This window comes from Festucalex cinctus, chromosome 7 (genome assembly GCF_051991245.1).
Source record: "Festucalex cinctus isolate MCC-2025b chromosome 7, RoL_Fcin_1.0, whole genome shotgun sequence".
Lineage (NCBI taxonomy): Eukaryota > Metazoa > Chordata > Actinopteri > Syngnathiformes > Syngnathidae > Festucalex > Festucalex cinctus.
The window spans coordinates 6,420,871-6,441,689 of NC_135417.1; the positions used below are offsets into that span (position 1 = coordinate 6,420,871).

Consider the following 20,819-nt stretch of genomic DNA (forward strand, 5'->3'; position numbering starts at 1 on the left):
AGCCCAAAACGGGTCACAAAAACTGCTTACGGATAGGCAGTATTTTATTTTTTATTTTTTTTGAATAAACAATAATACAAAAAAAACAGTATCAGATTGGAATGTATCGATGCTGGCAGCGTCTCCCGCCTTTTACTTTGTCGGGCACAAACGGGAAGCTCACTTCACTTCCGGCGTCGGGAAAAAGATGGCGGCGCCCGATGAACTGTTTGTGTGGGAAGGAGACTGGGGACTGCCGTCCGTCAACAGCGACTGTTTGGTGGTTCTGGTAAGTTCCCTTTTTGTGTTTGAATGTAGGTCAGTTGCGTTTTCATTTGGCGGCGGCGTTCACGTCTCACGGTGCTAGCTTATCATCTTAGCGACAGGATCAATTCGGCGGTGTGCAACCCGGAACAAACTGCGTCGGAAGGCTACATAAACCCTTTTTTCTTTTTTTTTAATTATTATTATTAATTTAGACCATTAACAAATTGTCATTTACAATGCCGACCAGACAGCAGAGTAAAACAAAAATACAGTGGAACCTTAAGTTACGAACGAACTTAATTGGTTCCGAGAGGAAGGGGATCTCGGCACTAATGACGTCATCTCGTTATCATGAAACGTTGCCGGCAGACGCCAGTGGGATAAAACTGAAAAATAGCCTTAATTGGCTTAGAAAATAAATATGCCTATGTAGCGTAAGTGTAAGCGGAAGATTGCTTACCTTCATTCTGCATTTAGTTAACAAAACATGTAAGTAAAGTTTTTCTGGTGAATCAATAACAGCAGACATTTTAAGTAAAGCAAGCCCAGCATTAGCCAGCATTACTGGATTTTGCAATGACCACCGAATATTATGTTCTATTGCTATCAAAACATCGAACCTACCGAAAGAAAGATTTTATCTTTTTTTTTCATAAGGGAAAGAAAGTATATTTGTATCTGTTTCCGTTTTGCAGCAGTTAGCATTAGAATATAGCTAAGTTTCATCATTTGTTCGCAATTATTTTGAACTGTGGGCAAATCAGCTTGTTTTCAACATGGCCCTGGTTGATCTCTTATACTCTGCTGCCACCTGCTAGCCGTTTTTACAATTACTACCATTTTTTTTTCACCCGTTCTCTGCAATTGAGTTGCTGCATCAAAGCCTTCTGCATGCCCTAGCATGAAAAAAAACTTGACTTTTAGATATTTTTTTGAAGATTGTGTGCTTGTAAGTGTTTGTGTCGTGTTGTTGCTGGCAGGCGTATGCTCAGTTTTCCGGCGCTCCTCTCAAAGTCCACAAGGTGTGCAACCCGTGGCGAGCTCCCGGAGGTGAGAGAGAGATTCACCGCAATTCCTACGACCCGCCTGCAGGTCCACCCCAAACCCACCCCACCCCCCACCCCACCCCACCTCACCTCTCCTTTGCCTTCAGGTGTCATTCCCGCGCTGAGGACCGCCCACAAGGAGGCGCTGTGGCGACCCTCTGACATCATCATCCACCTCCGAAAGCAGGTAAGCAACTAAATCTAAACACCATGTGGGGCTGCGACGGGTCCAGAAAGTCAAAACCCGGCCACGCGTTAGCTTTAGCCATGACTGCTTCTCCTCAACATACACAAACATGTGGGCAAAGAAAGAAAAAAAAAAGACTTGAAAGTTTCAAAAGTAATAAGATGAAAAGTGAAGGAAAGATGATGAAAGTGAAGATGAGGATGGTGAAGGTACAAACTAGCAAAGCATCCCCAAGCAACTTTATGCCTGTACAATATTATCATGATATGATGGTCGCGATACAATAATTAATTATCATGATATTGTGGTGAGTTTGGTGATACAAAAAAGGTCACAATATTATAAAAAAAAAAACAAAAAAAAACACAATATTGTACTTTTGTACATTACAGCAATGAAAAATATTATACAGATATAATTATTATATAAAAAATATATAAATATATATATTGCTATTGCGTTCGCCTTCATCTGACTATTAGCGTTGATTTTAAACATAGAAGGGCCAAAACGTGCCTTATGAAAATGAAACTGCACAAAAAAAAACTAGCCACCAGAGGGTGCTGCTACCTTATATAAAGCTACTTGTTCTGCTTGCTGTCGACTGATGATGACATCACCAGTGCTGAGGAAGTCAGTAACGACTAATCGTGGCTCTGTTTGCTGACCAAACCCAGGAAACAGGTGAGCCGTGATTGGCCGTGACCGACTTCCTCAGCACAGGTGATGATGTCATCATCAGTCGACAGACACAAAGTAGATAAATTAATTTTTCAAGGTTCTAATTGTAGGTTCAATGAGTTAAGTATCCCTTGAAGGGAAATGGGAAAGGTTGTCATGAGCACTCGAGAATGGCCATCACAAAAAACATTAAACTCTTGTCAAGTGGCCTTGAACGAGCCTGCTTGCAAATCCCGTCCAACGTTGGAACGAGTCCAGCCACTGCTCTATATTAAATGACTGGATAACAGATGCATGCCCGTGCAAACCGTTGAAGTCATCGGGTGGCTATCTTGCTCCTCCCACCTCGCCAGCAGACTACTGTATCAACTATACGTTATACGTACATATGAGGCATATACAGCTCGGAGGCGTAGGTAGGGTTTGTGCTCATGTGGTCACTAATTTTTTTAACAAGTTAAAAAAATTAATAAAAAAGGCAAGTTGTAAAATGTCTGAAGCCCTCTTGTTTATGTTGAATACATTTAAAACATGATAAATGATGCTGTCTCAAATGTTGTCCAATTTGGATCCTGTAAATGTGTCTGATGGTATGGCGAGAAATATTTCTTGGGAGGAGCAATATGGCCGCCTCTCCGCCTCAAAAGTCTTGGCCAATCGGCTATCCTGTTACATAATTTAGATCAGTGGGTCCAGCGGACAAAAATCAGGGAGTCGTCCCAAATCCTCGTTGACGCCACTGCCACAAATCTTTTAATTGCAAATTTGGACTTTTGTTTTGAATCATTCCATTGAATTTGGATCGATGTGTTTTCAGTTCGCTTTTATTTTCATGGCCAGTTGACGATTTTTCTTTCATCAACACGAGTGTCATCTTTTCCTTCAAAAAGGAGCTCAAGTGCTTTTTTTTTTTTTTTTTTTTCTTCCCAAGAATGCCAAACGTGGATATTTTCCTGTCGTGTTTCCAAAAAAAATCTTGATGGCGGTTCTTTCTGACCCGCATTTTCCTCATCGGAACCCCCCCTTGGCCCCGCCCCCTCCCCTCCCTCCTCCCAGCAGCTGGGAGACATTAGCCGGCATGCACCATGACGCGTGTGTCAGCTTGTTCTTGCACATCCACCCCATAATAAAATTAGGCCGGTGGCGAGGTGTTGGTTGTGTGTTGATGGCGTTGTCATGATAACCTGCTTCCCATTTCTGTGTTTTGCTTTGTTTTTTGTTCCAGAAGTACAACGCCGACTTTGACCTGTCGGCCAAGGAGGCCGCCGACGGCCTCGCCTTTGTCGCGCTCGTCCAACAGAAACTGGTGCCGGCCGTGGTGTGTGTGTGTGTGCGTGTGCGCGCGTGTGTTGTGTTGAAGTGCGTGCGCACGCTTGAGCGAGACTTGCGCGTGTTTGCAGGTGTACGCGCTGTGGGTGGAGCCCAAGAACTTTGCGGAGGTGACGCGGCGCTGGCACGCCGAGCACATGAGCTTCCCGCTGGGTTTATTCTTGCCGGGCCGCATGCAGCGCCACCAGCTGGACAAACTGCGCCTGCTGCGGGGGGACACCAGCCTGGAGGCCGACGAACAGCTGGAGAAGGAGGTGAGACGCCTTGTCGACGCTACAACAGTTTCTTTCCATTTTAGCTTGGCTGGAAAAGTTGCGCAATGGAACAAGACGCTCAGACGTTGGTTTTGAGTTTATTTTTGTATTTTTTTTGGAATCTGTTGCTGAGCGAGATGCCGCAGCACTTCCGGTTAGCATGTAGCACGCATGCTAGCTTTGGCTGAGCAACTCCTTACGTTGGCTTAGGTGGTCAAATTTTTTTTTTTTTTTAAATCAGCTTTGTTGAACCATACAGAACAGTATACCCAAATTAAAACATTTTAATAGTGTTCCCTCATTTATCACGGGTTCATCTTTTGCGGCCTCGCTGTTACGTGGATTTTTTACAGCGTGCGTTTTGGTTTGTTTAGTTTTTTGGGGGGGTCTTGGTGCGGCCGTATTTTCTCTAACCCGACGTCCGAAAAGGGGACATACGGGCATCCGCGGATTCGTCTCGACGACACCTTCCCAACGGTGTTTGTCCCCTTGCATTCCACAGATAGAAAATATATACTCTGCTGTATAACAAGTAAACAAAAAAAGCAAAAACAAAAAAAAACATACTTTACGAAAAACATAATAAATGAAAAAAATATGTTCTGAAATAAATTTAAAAAAATCTATACTTTTAATGGAAAAAAAATTAATGTAAATGAAATAAGAACATATATGATTAATGAAAAAGCATTTGTAATAAAGTACAAATCATACCAAAATGAAAAAACATATAATAAACAAAAAATAAAATTATATATATATATATATATATATATATATATATATATATATATATATATATAATTAACAGATTTTTTTTTAATGAACGCAGATTTCCATTATCGTGGGTAGATTTTAGAACATAAACGCCTGTGATAAACGAGGGAACACCGTCCAATAAAATGTGATCCAATTCATTTGCATCTAGTTGATCAAAAAATGGATTGTGAAAAGTGACAGGCCGACTGTGGATGAACTTTTGTTTCCAAACGTTTGGGAGAAAAGGAAGCAATAGCCAATCATCATTTTGGAAACCATTTTCCAAATGGTCATATGGGTCCCTGGTGTGTTGGCGCCACCCTCAACTGCTTGCTAGCCAATCCCAAGCTTTGGAAACAAGAAGCTAAGCAAAGAATGGATTGTGTGGGACGAGCACGTGGGCGTGGCCAGTGATGATGATGATCGCCATGTTTTGTGTTTCAGTTGTACCGCGACGCCATTGACTGCATGGACCTTCTGGCGCAACGCCTCGGAACCCAAAAGTTCTTCTTCGGAGACTCGTGAGTGGGCCGATTGTTTGCACGATGATCCAAAAACGTCGCCGATGATGTTGCGCTCCCTCGCCAGGCCTTCGTCGCTGGACGCGTTCGTGTTCGGCTGGCTGGCGCCCATCCTCAAGTGCGACCTCCCCAACGGCAAACTGCAGCAGCATCTCAAGTCGCTGGACAACCTGCACGCCTTCTGCGCCAACATCCTGCTCGTCTACTTCCCCTGTCAGGACACGGCCACCGTCATCGCCGTGTTGGCGACCGACGCCGCTGACCCGCCTCTCTCTCGTCCGTCCGCAGATAACGGCGCGGCGCCATCGACTCGTCGGGCCGAGAGCCGGGACGCCGATCACGTCCCCAACCGGCGCGTCAAGCAGATCCTGTCGGCGCTGGCGGCGCTGGGCGCCATGTTGTCCTACGCGCTGCTCACCGGCATGGTGTCGATCCGGCACGGCCACAGGGGGGCGCTGGAGCACCACCCGCATTCGCACCACGCCGACCACGATGATGACGACGACTGAAGTGACCAAGTTTTTCTTTCTCACGTGTGGTCATCAGGTCACGTGTCACCTTTTTCTTGTTTACCCGCCATGTGCTTTTTTTTTCCTTTCTGCTTCGTTGACGTGTGAACGCTCACAAATTGACATAAAGCAAAATAAAGCCGGCAAGTGCTCCGCCCCCTCGGTCTGGACGCCAGCTGCACGCATGACGCCATAGCTCAGGAATGTGTCCGCGTGCGTGTTAACGAGCTGACTTGTTGCGCTTCAACGGCCCGCCCCCCTGTTACCATGGCAATGGTGTGCTACAAACACTTTTTGCCTGTGTCCACATTCCACACGAATGGATTATCGCTCAATACGCTGCCGACAATCCATTCGTATGTATGTTAAATCCGTGCGAGCTGTCGAGTGACGTCATGCAGCCGACAAATTGGGAGGAGCCAGCCTTGCCAATTTGGACGCCAAGCTTTGACTGTCGGATGGATATCAACCAGAACTGCCTGACCTGCGACCTCCACTCAATTATAGAGATGTAGCCATATCCAAACATCATGAAATATCACGATATGAAGCTCATGATACGATAATTAGCACAACATTGTGGAGAGGTTCGCAATATTAAAGAAAGTCATGATATTGTAAACAAAATGAGCTTATACTTAAAAAAACAAAAAAAACAATATTGTGCTTTTGTACATAACAGCAATGCATATAAACAACCTACAATCTCTAATAATTAATATTGAGGCCCTTGTTAATGCAGGCACAAATTGAGGTTGTCCACATATTAACTCTGTTGACTCTGAACCAGTCCAGGGTATACGCAGGTGTACCCACTTGTTTTTCAGTCAGGTTTGAGTATACCCGCTTGTAAATCCCTCCAGCGTTCAGCCACACCCTCCTCTGCCTCTAATTGGCTGCTTCCCTGATTAGATTGGACAACTTTTAGCATCAGGACCGATGAGCCAATCGGAGGCTGAGTAGGGCAGGTCATATCGGGGAAAATGATCCTTCAAATGCTCCCCGGAGCCACAAGGGTGACCCCAAAAAATAAACTAATTTGCCATTGAACACGGGATACTTGATAACGGCGTGGGTACGATTCCCGGGTTGGACGCTGCTGGTTATACACTACTACATGCTCTAGTTAAGTTTTTTTTTAGTAGATATTGGTGCAGTTAAATTAGACAAGAATGGGGACAAATAGTTTCAGATTCAGCACAAAACAATGCTGACGTCTAACGACTGTTTTTCGCTATTTTTCCTCATTCATTAAATATTGTTTATTTTTTAACACGTACTTGGTTTGCCTCATGCTAAATAAGTTTTTCATTATTTCAGGCTGCTTGTGTTACCAAACTGTTCTTAAGTCATGCTAGCTTAATGATTGTGAGCAAGTACAAATGACGGAATTTTTCATTCATACATGTCACTGTTAATAAAAGAGGACGTTATTTTCTGGACTACCTAAAAAGAAAAAAAAACTTGAAAATGTATACCAACCATCTTGTTCAGCGCGTGACGTCACCCCCCCAAAAAAAATAAATAAAATAACTTGGGCGTCGTAACGTGACGTTTTCTGGCAAGTCGCTGCTGAGTCTCCCCATTTTCGTTTGTCTACATGCGCGGCACGTTTGGCCCCGCCCCCTTCAGCGCGTGCCCGCGGCTCGTCGGCGTCAGAGCGCGCCTGCTTGCTTGAGAGCCGGACAGGATAAAGATGATGATGATGACGATGAAGATGGAGACGATGACGTTTTTGCTCTCAATCATTTGGCTTCGCACGGCGGCGGCGCAACTTCCGGAGCAGAGAGGTAAACACAACACGTACGCCTCAAGTTTTTGTTTTGTTTTTCCCCCATCTTCGCGTTTGACAGCGGGGGACGTTCACTTTTGCAGTCGTGCTCAACTTTGTCAGGCATGCACTTGATCAATCAGACTTATTGGCAAATGTTCATGGCCTTCGAGCTCAACAATTGGCAACGGACTTAAGTAGAGAATTTATTCCCATGTAGTTGATTGATTACTTTTAACAGATGTGCTGAAAATCGGAGTGATTACCAAAAAACTGCAGAAATGATTCAGTATCGTAGGCTATGGAAGGACATTGCTTAAAAAAAAATAAAAAAAAGTTCCACATCATGTTGTGATGAAGTTGTTTCCTCAGCAACCCACGTGTCGGGCAAGCCGCGCTTTAGTCCTAGGAGAGGAACAAAAAAAATAAAAATAATCGTCCAAGTTTTGTTCCATTAACATCAATCCAAGTAAGTCAGTTCAACGCAAATCAATTCACTTTTTCCAAATCCGAACAACACGCTCAGAAAACTTGTTACCGACATGCGCAGACGGGGGAGGGTGCTTGGAAGCGATCTATTTCTGTTTAATCACACTTGAAACATGAAGCAAAAAGTTGACATTTGTGGCGATCGTCCAATTCAGCCCTGCTTATCACGTGACGTCATCTGCCGTAGCGGTCGCCTGAAGCAGGAGCGGAACAAAATGGCTTCCTTTTGCTTCTCTGACAGCACAAGTAAAAAAAAAAAAAAAAAAACACAGTTCACAATAAAATGCAAACTTGTACCTTGAACATGGACTTTGTAAAAGTCTGATTGCATTTCCTGTTTCAAAGTACGCAAGGCAGTGATTCTTTTTCTTACCATTAGAGGGCGCCCATGTCATCAATCATTGCACTAAATCAAGCAAAATGTTCCACCTCATAGTTGTCTTTATCGTATGCGTAACGTTTGAGCGCTCATTTTGTAAGCTGACGTCAAAAGTTGTGACAAATGAAATCATTCCAAATGTCCCAAATATGTCCACTTTGAAGAAGCCACGCCCCCGGCTCCTGTTCATAATGCTGTTGTTGCCACGGTAACCGTCCTATCTCCTCTTCCGTCAGTGATGGACGTGCTGAGCGCTCAGGACACCAAGCAGGCGGCCGAGTTTTGGGGAGCAATGAGCGCATCGGATGACGTTTACGTGGCGGCCGCCGTTCGCCTGCCGCCGTCCAAGGCGGGCGGGGTCCTCCTCGCCGTGGTCGGGAAGCACGACAACAGGAAGTACTTGGAAGTCGCCGTCGTGGCAAAAATCAACAAAGGTGCCCGACCGCTTGCATGTTTTTCATCGCCACTTTCTGTTAGACCCGATCGCTTCCTGTTTGTTCCGATCACTTCCTGTTTGTCCTGATCACTTCCTGTTTATCCCGATCACTTCCTGTTTGTCGACCTTCCTGTTTGTCCCGATCACTTCCTGTTTGTCTCTATCACTTCCTGTTTGTCCCGATCACTTCCTGTTTGTCTCGATCACTTCCTGTTTGTCCCGATCACTTCCTGTGTGCGTGCACAGTGTCACTCCGCTTCTGGCGTGCGTCTGACGGTAAGGTCCACACGGTGAACCTGGCGAACGCCAACGTGTCGGACGGGCGCCGCCATTCGCTGGTGGTGCGTGTGGGCGAGCTGCAGCGCTCCAACATGAGGGCGGAGCTCTACGTGGACTGCCGATTGGCTGACTCGGCGGGGGGCGCGCCCCGCCCGCCTGCCCTCCCGCGGGAGGCGGACGCCGTGGAGATCCGACACGGACAGAAGGCGTACGCGCGCATGCAGGTAGGCCTGGCCACGCCCCTCATGAATATTCACGTGAGTAATATAGAATACAGTACTGTAGTCCCTTTTTTTGTGCTGGTGTGACTGGAGGCAAAGCTAGCCCGGCTAACTGGACGGGCAGAAGTGTCCCCGCGCTGCAGATTGCAGCCACTGGCAACTAATAATAATAATAATAATAATAATAATATTGATGATGATGATAATAATAATAATGAGGAATTTTTCCTGGTCAGGGTGCGGTGGAGTCCCTGCACGTGGCACTAGGGGGCAGCGTGGCTCAAGCCGGCGCCTTGGTTGGCTGTCCCTTTCAACATGACTCCGCCCACAACTTAGGTGAGTGCCCCTCCCCCCACCAGTGGCTCACCTGGCCGCCGTTATTGAAGCCTTCACGTTTTTGTGTCTGCAGCGAGCGACGACCTGCGTGCCATCTTGGGTGAGTGCCAATCCTGAAACGGTCGACGCCGATGATGTCATCGACTGACTGAACTTTTACTTCCTGTCAGCTGACCATGCCAAAGTGCTGATTGGTCAGATGGACCTCTTCAATCAGATGTTGCTGGAACTACGACAGGAAGTCAAGGAGCAGGTCACGTGCACACGTGCACACACTTTGCAAAAATGCAAAAATTGATTCATTTTTTTCATTAATTTCTTTATGATAATTTTTAATAATTATTATTTTGATAATATAGAATAATTTTACATTATATTATTTTATATTTTTTTTGTATTTTTATCCAAATTTTTTTCTATTCTAATATAATTATTTTATAATAATTTTATTTAATTTTTGATTCATTTCTTTTATTTTATTGAAAAAGTTGATCTTGATGAACGTGTGAATGATTTGTTTTTGCGGGTGCAGGTGAAGGAGACGTCTCTGCTGAGGAACACCATCTTGGAGTGTCACGTTTGCGGTGAGTGCGCGTTTGTGAGCGGCCTTCGTGCGAGCGCCTGATTGATCGTCGTCGGCATGTGTGTGCGTGCGTGCGCGCGTCAGGTTTCCAGGCGGCGCGTTCTCGCTGCTCGCCCAACCCGTGTCATCCGGGCGTGGCCTGCGCGGACAGCCCGCACTTCCCGGGCTTCACCTGCGGAGCCTGCCCGCCTGGCACCGTGGGAAACGGGACGCGCTGCCGCGACGTGGACGAGGTCAGCAGGTCATCGTGCGTGTGCGTGTGCGTGTGCGTGTGCGTGTGTTTGAATTCCGCTCCAACGCGTGTTTGTGTTCCGCCGTGTCAGTGCGAGGCGATGCCGTGTTTCCTGCCGTCGGCCTGCGTCAACACGGACGGCGGCTTCCGATGCGGCCCGTGTCCTCCCGGCCTGCGGGGGGCGCCGCTCGCCGGGACCGGACTGCACTTCGCCAAGACGCACAAGCAGGTCGCTTGCTCGCTCGCGTGCGTGCGTGCGCACGTGTGTCATGTCCCTTGCGTGTCTTTCAGGAGTGTGTGGACGTGGACGAGTGCGCGGAGATGGCCAACGCCTGCCCGCCAAACTCACTTTGCACCAACACGCAGGTGAGTTGCGAGCAAGCCCCGCCCCCTCCTAGCCAAGCCCATCAATGCCGTCGTGTTTGTTTTGACCTTTTAGGGCTCGTTCCACTGCAGTGGCTACAAAGCCACTTCCTGTGGCGACCAAAGCGGGGACTGCTTCACCGTCCATTCCTGCGCCACCTTGACCTTTGACCCCTGCGACACACACGCCCACTGCAGCATGGACAGGAACGGCGTGCCGTCCTGCACGGTGACCCGCCCGGCAACCAAAATACACGCGTGTGCTGTTTTCATCATTGTCGTGCTAACGTGTGCGTGCAGTGTAACGTGGGCTGGGCGGGCAACGGCAACACGTGCAGCGTCGACTCCGACCTCGACGGATTCCCCGACCGCTCGCTGCCTTGCCTCGACAACAACAAGCACTGCACGCAGGTCGCACATCTTCATCATCAGCATCATCTTCCGTCATCATCCTCATCTTCATCCTCTTCATCCTCCATCCTCATCTTCATCATCTTCCATCATCATCCTCATCTTCATCCTCTTCATCATCATCCTCTTCATCCTCCATCCTCATCTTCATCATCTTCATCATCCTCCATCATCATCTTCATCCTCTTCATCATCATCCTCTTCATCCTCCATCATCATCTTCGTCATCTTCATCATCAATCATCCTCTTCATCATCCTCCATCATCATCTTCATCCTCTTCATCATCATCCTCTTCATCCTCCATCATCATCTTCGTCATCTTCATCATCAATCATCCTTTTCATCATCCTCATCTTCATCATCATCATCCTTTTCATCATCCTCCATCGTCATCTTCATCATCCTTTTCATCATCCATGATCATCATCCTCTTCGTCATCCTCATCTTCATCATCCTCTTCATCATAAGCCTCATCTTCATCATCATCCTCTTCATCATCTTCATCATTCTCATCCTCATCATCATCACCATCTTCATCATCATCCTCATCTTCATTCTCCATCATCTTCATCTTCATCATCCTCCATCATCATCTTCATCCTCTTCATCATCATCCTCATCTTCATCCTCCATCATCATCATTCGCATCATCATCCTCTTCATCATCTTCATCATCCTCTTCATCATCACCCTCATCTTCATCATCATCATCTTCATCATCCTCCATCGTCATCTTCATCATCCTTTTCATCATCCATGATCATCATCTTCATCATCATCATCCTTTTCATCATCCTCATCTTCATCATCATCTTCGTCATCATTCTCAGCACCTCACCCACCTATTCATCATCAACATCTTCATCATCATCATCCTCTTCGTCATCCTCATCTTCATCATCCTCTTCGTCATCAACCTCACCATCATCATCTTCGTCATTCTCAGCACCTCACCCTCCTATTCATCCTCATCGACATCTTCATCATTTTCATCATCATCATCATCATCCTCCTCTCATCATCTTCATCATCCTCCTCCTCTTCCTCGCATCCTCCTCTTCCTGGTGATGAATGCGGTGATGCGTGTGGATCAATCACGTGACGACGGTCGTGTCCATCAGGACAATTGTGTGTCGACTCCGAACTCAGGTCAGGAGGACGCCGACGGCGACGGCATCGGGGACCAATGCGACGGCGACGCCGATGGCGACGGCATCAGAAATGTGGAGGTGCGTTTGCACGTGCGTGCGGTCACGTGACCCGTCTGAATGCACGCATTTGACGTGCGCCGGCGTGTGTGTTCGGCAGGACAACTGCCGTCTGTTCCCCAACAAGGACCAGCAGAATTCCGACAGCGACTCGTTTGGCGACGCATGCGACAACTGCCCCAACGTGTCCAATGGCGAGCAGACGGACACGGACGGAAACGGACGAGGGGACGCCTGCGACCTGGACATCGACGGAGACGGTAACTCCGCCCCTAACCGCTGTCGGCTGACGGACTTGACTCACAACGTGCGCGTGTGTGTGCAGGTATCCCCAACGTGCTGGACAATTGCAGCAAGGTTCCCAATCCCATGCAGACGGACCGAGACGGCGACGGCGTCGGGGACGCATGCGACAGCTGTGCCGAGATCAGCAACCCCACACAAGTACACGCGCGTGTCCACACGCACACACTTTTCCTCTTGCCTCGTTGATGGATGTTGACGATTTTGTTTTGCAGACGGATCTGGACGACGACTTGGTGGGAGACATTTGCGACAACAACCACGACACGTACGTACAAATGTTCATTTTTTCCGCCATTTTTAAATTTACATGCTTTGTTGCTGTTTTGACGGCGTGACGACGCCCGCAGGGACGGCGACGGCCACCAGGACGACCGGGACAACTGTCCGCACATTCCCAACAGTTCGCAGTTGGACTCGGACAACGACGGCCTCGGCGACGACTGCGACCAGGACGACGACAACGACGGCGTCCCCGACCTCGCTGACAACTGCCGACTCATCGTCAATCCTCACCAGCAGGACTCGGACGGTAAACGCAAGCCAGCGTCGTGCATGCATAATTGCGTTGATACAAAGTTTTCGCCATAATTTTTGTCACAATTTTTTATTTTTTTTATAGAGGAAAATGAAACGAAAACTAAAATAGAATCTATTCGTTGAGATAAAAACAATAACTAAAATTGACTGACAATTTAGTCAATGACTAAAACTAAAACAAAAACAACACTGACGAAAATTCAAACAATCCAATCCGAACACGAACAAAACGTGTGTGGGAGAAAAGAAGCACTCACAAATTGTTCAGTGTTCACTGCACTTTATTTCATGTTCAAACATGTTTACATTCATGGTGCAGCTGTAAAATTAATCTCAAGCAATAACGCACTTTTTTTATTTAGGTGAAAACTAAGTTATATTATTTTCAGTTCAACACGTTTCATTGAAACAATTAATAGAAGACACAGTTGTATTAAATGATTCTTGTGTGTTCAATTACAGTTACAAATAGGTGGGTTTTAATTTTCTGTATAAAAGTTGAAATGTATGCTGAAGGAAAATATCAACTAAACTTTCAATTTAGTCGACTAAAATTGCTCTTTTTTTTTTCGTTGACTAAAATCGGATTTAATCCAAATTACAATCAGATCATTAAATTATGACGAAAACGTGACTTAATTTTCATCAAAAACTTTTGGATAATTTTGGATGCGACTGCTGACTCTTGCAAGGTGGAAAGCCGCATGCAATGAACAGTTGAAATCAAGTCACTTCTTTTTAAAATCAGGTCAGTTCCAGGTCACTTCCTATTGAAATCAAGTCACTTCCTGTTGAAATCAGGTCAGTTTCAGGTGACTTCCTGTTGAAATCAAGTCACTTCCTATTTATTTCAAATCACTACCTGTTGAAATCAGGTCAGTTCCGGGTCATTTCCTGTTGAAACAGGTCACTTCCTGTTGAAATCAGGTCATTTCCGGGTCACTTCCTGTTGAAATCAGGTCAGTTCCAGGTCACTTTCTATTGAAATCAAATCACTTCCTGTTGAAATCAGGTCAGTTCCGGGTCACTTCCTGTTGAAATCAGGTCACTTTCGTGTCACTTCCTATTGAAATCAGGTCATTTCCTGTTGAAATCAGGTCAACCCCCTTCTCCCCCCCCCCCCCCCCCTTCTCCATTCATTCCTATGGGACTTTTTGGCGAGGTTTTTTGGGGGAATTGCGTCGCCATGGTAACTTGGAATTCCCCCCCCAAAAAAATCCCAGCCGAGTCAGATGGAGCCGCATCTTTTGATACCTCATTTGTGCCGGTACGTTCAACGGTTCGGGCCGCATTTTGTCTGAAAAATTTCGGTCAATAAAGAAAAAATAATAAACGCTGTTTTCTTGGATAGTAATATGTGCTTTGCAGCAGTCAAATAATGAAATGACTTGTTGATGCGTGTACGTGAAGTGAACGGTGTGGGCGACGTGTGCGAGTTGGACTTTGACAACGACGCGGTGGCGGATGCGCTGGACGCGTGTCCAGAGAGCGCCGAGGTGACCCTGACCGACTTCCGGGCTTATCAGACGGTTGTTTTGGACCCCGAGGGCGACGCCCAGATCCAGCCCAACTGGGTGGTCCTCAACCAGGTGCCCCCTCCTTTCCCCGCCAACTTCCTCCTGGCGCTTCCCGAATGGCGTGCGTGACGTCAGTCTTGTCCGTCTGTCTGCAGGGGATGGAGATGGTCCAGACGATGAACAGCGACCCAGGCCTGGCCATTGGTACGTCGGCCGCGCAAATCCGTCGGCGGCGGAAGGAACGGTGGTGAGCGTTGTTGTTGGACGTGCGCGCAGGCTACACGTCGTTCAACGGCGTGGACTTCGAGGGCACCTTCCACGTCAACACGGTGACGGACGACGACTACGCCGGCTTCGTCTTCTCCTACCAGGACTCGTCCAGCTTCTACGCCGTCATGTGGAAACAAACGCAGCAAATTTACTGGCAGACGCGACCGTTCAGCGCCGTCGCAAGCCCCGCCCTCCACCTCAAGGTACCAATCGCACGCAACTAACGTTATTTTAGTCAACTAAAACTAAAACGAAAAAACTGTCCAGGCGGTGAAGTCCAGCACGGGTCCGGGCGAGTACTTGAGGAACGCGCTGTGGCACACGGGCGACACCGGCGGCGAAGCCACGCTCCTGTGGAAGGATCCCCGCAACGTCGGCTGGAAGGACAAAACGTCGTATCGCTGGCAGCTCAGCCACCGGCCGCATGTCGGATACATCAGGTCAGTCACGTCGCTCACTCGCCTTCGTCGGTCATGCCAAGCTAGCCCAACAGTCGGTAACAACGTGACAAGTGGACGACATCTTTGTGCAATTTTCTACACAAGTGGCAGGTAGCAAAGGAAAAGTACACCGTGCGCGCCAAAAAACTTTATTGATACTGAATCAAAGTACAAAACAAAAGTTCAGCAAGTTAGTTTTATTTGTAGAGGTGCTCATGTACAAAGATGAGCACCTGTCACTCATAAGCAGTGGGGGCGGTGCTTAACCTGGCCAGACAGGTAAGATAAGAGAGAGAGAGAGAAAAAAAAAAAGTGAACCCCTTTTTAAAGACTCACTCTCCTTCTGCTAGCATCAGGCTAACGGCAGGCTACAATTCTGTAAGCAAATACGAAAGGATGCGTAAATGCGGCTAAATGAGGCTCCACCACTGCTAGCCTGGAAGCTAAAAGGTTGGTAACTACTAGCGCGGAAGCTAAAAGGCTGCTAACTGCTAGCGTGGAAGCCAAAAGGTTGGTAACTGCTAGCGTGGAAGCTAAAAGGCTGCTAACTGCTAGTGTGGAAGCTAAAAGGCTGCTAACTGTGAGCATGGAAGCTAAAAGGCTGCTAACTGCTAGCCTGGAAGCGAGAAGGCTGCTCACAGAAGTGTAACTGCTTGTATGGAAGCTAAAAGGCTGCTAACTGCTAGAATGGAAGTTAAAAGACTGCTAACTGTGAGCATGGAAGCTAAAAGGCTGCTAACTGCTAGCGTGGAAGCTTAAAGGCTGCTAACAGATCCTAATAGCAGGGAAAAGCCGACAAGCAAATGCTAATGGATTATGCTAAAAGTACAAGAGAAGGCAGACTACGACGTCGTCAACTTGACAGCAACGCCGGATGGTCTCTTTGTAATTAGAACGCGGCCGGCCGTGTACTTGTGACGCGTGTTGCGTTGCCACCCACAGGCTTCGTCTGTTCGAGGGCGCCGACATGGTGGCCGACTCGGGCGTGCTGATTGACGACACCTTGAGGGGGGGCAGACTGGGGGTCATCTGCTTCTCCCAGGAAAACATCATCTGGTCCAACCTGCGCTACCGCTGCAATGGTAACAACATACACACACACACACTCACACACGGGCGCAATGTAGCATTAGCATGTACTTTTTACTTGATACATTGAAAATACTTGACATGGAAGAAAAAGCGGCCGTCAATGTCTTCTGGCTCCGCCAATAGTATGAAGGGTTGCACACGGTCACCTACATCCCACACCGGGACGGACGTTACTCGCCGCAAGTGGCGGCCATCTTACGTTGCCATAAGCGCACATAGCCGCCTTTCCAGCCAAGGTTGGCAATGTAAGATGGCTTCCGTATATATGACTGGATAGCTGCTAGCCCATACACGCCCATGCAAGCCGGTGAAGTCACAGGGCGGCCATCTTGTTACTCCCACCTCGCCAGCAGACGACTGTATAAACTATAAGCTGTGCGTACAGATGAGACATATTCAGCTCGTAGGCACTTGGGGTGCTCAATATTTTTTAACAAGTAAAAAAAATAATAAGAATGATAACAAGTGGACGGTAAGTTCGATTGCTTTGTGGAATCCTGACCATGTGCTGATGTGGCTTGCAGACACACTCCCCGAAGACTTCCACACGCACGGCCAGCAGGTGGTGATGCACGTACAAGTGTGAGCGTGCGCGGGGGGCGGAGCAACGCCGCAGCTATCTGCACTCTGTCCCGCGACCAACTTTAAGGCAACAATCGAGTCAAGAATCCCTTTCAAAGAATAAAGTTTGTCATTCTTGCCATACCAACATGATGACATCATCCATGACGACGGACATCACAAACATTTGTAACGGTACACTTTCGATTTGTTTTTTTGTGTTTTTTTAATTGACATCTTCCACTCATTTACTTAATTGATGAAACAAATGATCAAAACAAAACTTGATTGGCTTCTGCCGGGGCTGCTATGACAACAAACATGGAAGATGGCCGCTCGCGAGTCGACCAATCGCTCGGACGGGTCCAGAGTAGACCCGAGTCCGGTCCGAGTGGACTCCAGTCAGACGGGCCAGGCGCAAGCTCCGCCCCTCACTTCCCGTTTGAACTCCCGAAGCTCAAAGGTCACGCATCCGACCTGATGATCTGGTGGGCGGAGTCAGCGTCATTGTCATAGGCGGAGTCTGCGTCATGTGTCTTCCGGGTTGCCCTCGACCTGAAAGTCCTCCAGAGCGTCATCACCAGCGCCATCTGCAGGACCTGATGGGAAGCACACGATGATGACGACGGTGGCGGCTGCAATGCGTCAACGCCGCCATCTTACCTCCGCCGCCATCAAGCTGATGTCCATTCCTACTACCGTCACCACGTTGTCGTGCAGCCAATCATTCAAGCGCTGGCGGCAGCCCTGGGTGGGCACAAGCTAGCGTTAGCCTATCTCCAACATGTCAAAACGCAGCCGGGCGTGCGCATGCACCTGCGTGTACGTGCGGTTAGCGTGAGCGGCGTCCTGCGAGCACCACGCCATCTCCGCGCTACGTTGGGGCCGCCTGAAACACGAGCAAGGCAACGTGCTGGCGTTGAGCGTCTGTACCAACGAATTCTGGAGCCAATCGGACGGGCCCGTCAGGCCGCAGCAGGCCTCCTGCAGGTAGAGGGCGCCATTTTCACAAGCCACAAGCTTACATCGGAAATTGTTGTCAATGAAAATCGCTTTGTAGTCATCATCATAAGTTCATTTGTTTTGAACAATTTACACTAAAAATGTAAGCTAAAAAGCTGCTAACTGCTAGCGTTGAAGCTAAAAGGCTGCTATCTGCTAGCATGGAAGCTAAAAGGCTGCTAACTGCTGGCATGGAAGCTAAACGGCTGCTAACTGCTTGCATGGAAGCTAAAAGGCTGCTAAATGCGAGCATGGAAGCTAAATGGCTGCTAACTGCTAGCATGGCAGCTAAAAAGCTGCTAACTGCGAGCATGGCAGCTAAAAGGCTGCTAACTGCGAGCATAGAAGCTAAAAGACTGCTAACTGCTAGCATGGAAGCTAAGAGGCTGCTAACTGCTAGCGTGAAAGCTAAAAGGCTGCTATCTGCTAGCATGGAACCTAAACGGCTGCTAACTGATGCTAATAGAAGTGTAACTGCTTGCATAGAAGCTAAAAGGCTGCTAATTGATGCTAATAGAAGTGTACCTGCTAAAACTTTTTTTCCATCTGCCTTTCAACGAGCTCGACTTGACACGTTGCCGAGCGTTTCCGCTTTTCCTGCCTTAGGTCGGTCATGTGACAAAGTATTAACTTTTTATTGCTATAAATAAGTGAAGTATCCCTTTATTAATCCTGCCGCTAAGTAATGCTTGCTAATTTACTAGCTTGTAGCATGGAGCCATCGTAGCTGATGATTTTGTGTTTTCAAATTGCTCTTAAGGGACTCACGTGACGCTGCAGGTCGTCCAGGAGGCCATCTTGGCGCCCGCTGCCCCTGTAGCGGCGGATCATGTCGGCCAGCGCCGCGGCCACCTGCTTCTCGATCTGTCCGCAAAAGTCGGAATGCTGTCGTGACGTCATTCAGGTGAGCGGCGCGTCAGGTGTGAGGAGGCTCACCTGGCTTTTGCTGAGTAGTAGCAGCAGGAGGAGGCCCACGCAGCACAGGAACATGAACAGCAGCCCGCCGGCGCTCTAGCAAACACGCGTTTTTAGCGTCACCATGACGACGACGTGATGTCACGCCCACGTGCCTTGAAATGCGAGTTTGAGCCCTCCCGCGGCCGAGCTCGTAAGTCAAAGCGTTTGACATCATCTCAACGCATTTGCGTGAACATGACCTTTGACATCCGCGGCAAAAAAAAAAAAAAAGTAGCCGATAATATTCGCTGAAAAATGTCACGCTACATTCATTAGCCCATCTATGGCCTTTCCCATTACATGCTAGCATTAAGCTAAGCAGACTTTGAGCAGAGTTTTTGAGTCAACTTCAGCCGGGAGAGGCACCAAACGACTTTTTTCGCCTGGTTTGGAACCAGCCCACGCTCCCACGGGAAACGTCAAAGTTCAAACAAATCAGAAACATCAACTTAAAAACCCCGACGCCGGCTCACTCAGATGTCAAGGCGCCGCCGGATAACAGCCAATAGGACGACAGCAAACAAAGGTCATGTGACCTTTGAACCGTGACCTTTGTTTACTCACAACCAGCAGGAGGATTTCCTTTTCCCAGCGTGCCCCGAAACACGCCACCAGGCTGGACGCCATCGCCAGGCTGCCAATCAGCATTAGCCCCGCCCCCACCGTCCGGAGTTCATCTGTACACACACACACACACACACACGCACGCACGTGAGCGCACGAGGCGGCGAGAAGACAACAAGTTGATATTACGGGAAGAGACGGCGCCGATGAGGCCTCCGACGTCGAAGCAGATCCAAATGCCGCAACACGCCATGGCCAGTCCCAGAGCCTGTACACAGGTCAGAGGTCAGGCGGCGGAGGCGGAAGAACGTCCTCCAACTCACCAGGACGACGAAGCTGAGAAGAAGCATGTAGAACTTGAGCACGTCTGCTTTCACCGCCGACTTCATGACGCTTCCTTGTACGCTCGCACTTCCTGATTGCCGCTCAACTTTCACACTTGCTGCTCACCATGGCAACATGATGACCTTTGGACACGCACCAATTGCACACGCCTCTTATCCCTATGGGATATTTAGTTAGTTCCTGCGAGTGGGGTGGCCGATTTAGTGGGCCCATATCTCCGGCCCGGAGGGTCGTGGAGGGCCCCGACACCGTTCGGAAAGCCGAGGTAGAGCCGGTTCCGGGGACGTGCTCGTTTCCCTTGTAGGACCTATGGTTAGCATGGAGGCTAAACAGCTGCTAACAGATGCTAATAGAAGTGTAACTGCTAGCATGGAAGCCAAAAGGTTAGCATGGAAGCTAAAAGGCTGCTAAATTTTTTCTTTTAGGGTTTTATATATATTTTAAACATGTTTTAAATTTTACAAAAATGTTCAGAATTGTGAAGATTAGTCTAAAAATAAGTTTAAAAAAAAATGGTGCTAAAATCAAGATCGTGATTTTATTTTTAAAGAATTGTGATATAAAATTTTTACCATTTGTGTTCAAAAGGTGATACATTTGCATCACAAAACTTCACCCTAAAAAAAAGTCAGACTCCATTACCACCGGGCACTATTTTTATGTTTGTTCGTATCACTGCACGTCGCCTTGTAGACAGTTGATAGACGCGCTGCAGACAGCTGATAGTCATGCCTTCCGCCTTCGAAAAGACAACTTGTAGATTAGTGCGCGTCTGACTTTTTATTTCGGGCAAATTTTGTGATGCAAATGTATCACTCTTGTGAACACAAATTGTTTTCAGAAGAAAAACGCTTTATTTACTTGACCCCAGCCAACTTGCCGGACTATTTTCCTCTCGAGCAAAACCGGACCAGAACTGGTGTCACAGAATGCCCGTCAGGGGTAAATCAGTTATGATTGCACACACTGGAGGTGAGGATGAAAT

General features: G+C 47.8%; 3 protein-coding genes across 3 annotated transcripts; 2 read left to right on the forward strand and 1 right to left on the reverse strand.

Moving 5' to 3' along the window:
* Positions 1 to 125: 125 nt before the first annotated feature.
* Positions 126 to 7,097, forward strand: mtx1a (metaxin 1a). Its single transcript, XM_077525883.1, has 8 exons — positions 126 to 268; positions 1,227 to 1,296; positions 1,400 to 1,479; positions 3,386 to 3,478; positions 3,561 to 3,743; positions 4,947 to 5,023; positions 5,091 to 5,236; positions 5,312 to 7,097. Exons 1-8 carry the CDS (start codon positions 188 to 190, stop codon positions 5,530 to 5,532), a joined length of 951 nt encoding a protein of 316 aa, XP_077382009.1. The 5' UTR covers positions 126 to 187; the 3' UTR covers positions 5,533 to 7,097.
* Positions 7,098 to 8,409: 1,312 nt separating this feature from the next.
* Positions 8,410 to 17,114, forward strand: thbs3a (thrombospondin 3a). Its single transcript, XM_077525881.1, has 22 exons — positions 8,410 to 8,605; positions 8,854 to 9,110; positions 9,344 to 9,443; positions 9,517 to 9,543; positions 9,614 to 9,696; positions 9,976 to 10,027; positions 10,111 to 10,259; positions 10,350 to 10,487; positions 10,550 to 10,624; positions 10,698 to 10,850; positions 10,922 to 11,032; positions 12,157 to 12,264; positions 12,344 to 12,503; positions 12,569 to 12,687; positions 12,762 to 12,814; positions 12,897 to 13,078; positions 14,497 to 14,675; positions 14,759 to 14,807; positions 14,880 to 15,076; positions 15,141 to 15,313; positions 16,256 to 16,395; positions 16,930 to 17,114. Exons 1-22 carry the CDS (start codon positions 8,410 to 8,412, stop codon positions 16,989 to 16,991), a joined length of 2,763 nt encoding a protein of 920 aa, XP_077382007.1. The 3' UTR covers positions 16,992 to 17,114.
* LOC144021770 (tetraspanin-19-like) lies at positions 16,482 to 20,714 on the reverse strand. Its single transcript, XM_077525885.1, has 8 exons — positions 19,813 to 20,714; positions 19,679 to 19,757; positions 19,490 to 19,602; positions 18,905 to 18,979; positions 18,737 to 18,832; positions 17,783 to 17,950; positions 17,630 to 17,713; positions 16,482 to 17,565 (listed from the first exon to the last, which is right to left on the reverse strand). The coding sequence occupies exons 1-8, from the start codon at positions 19,876 to 19,878 to the stop codon at positions 17,431 to 17,433; spliced, it is 816 nt and encodes a 271-aa protein (XP_077382011.1). The 5' UTR covers positions 19,879 to 20,714; the 3' UTR covers positions 16,482 to 17,430.
* Between the last annotated feature and the right edge of the window lie 105 nt (positions 20,715 to 20,819).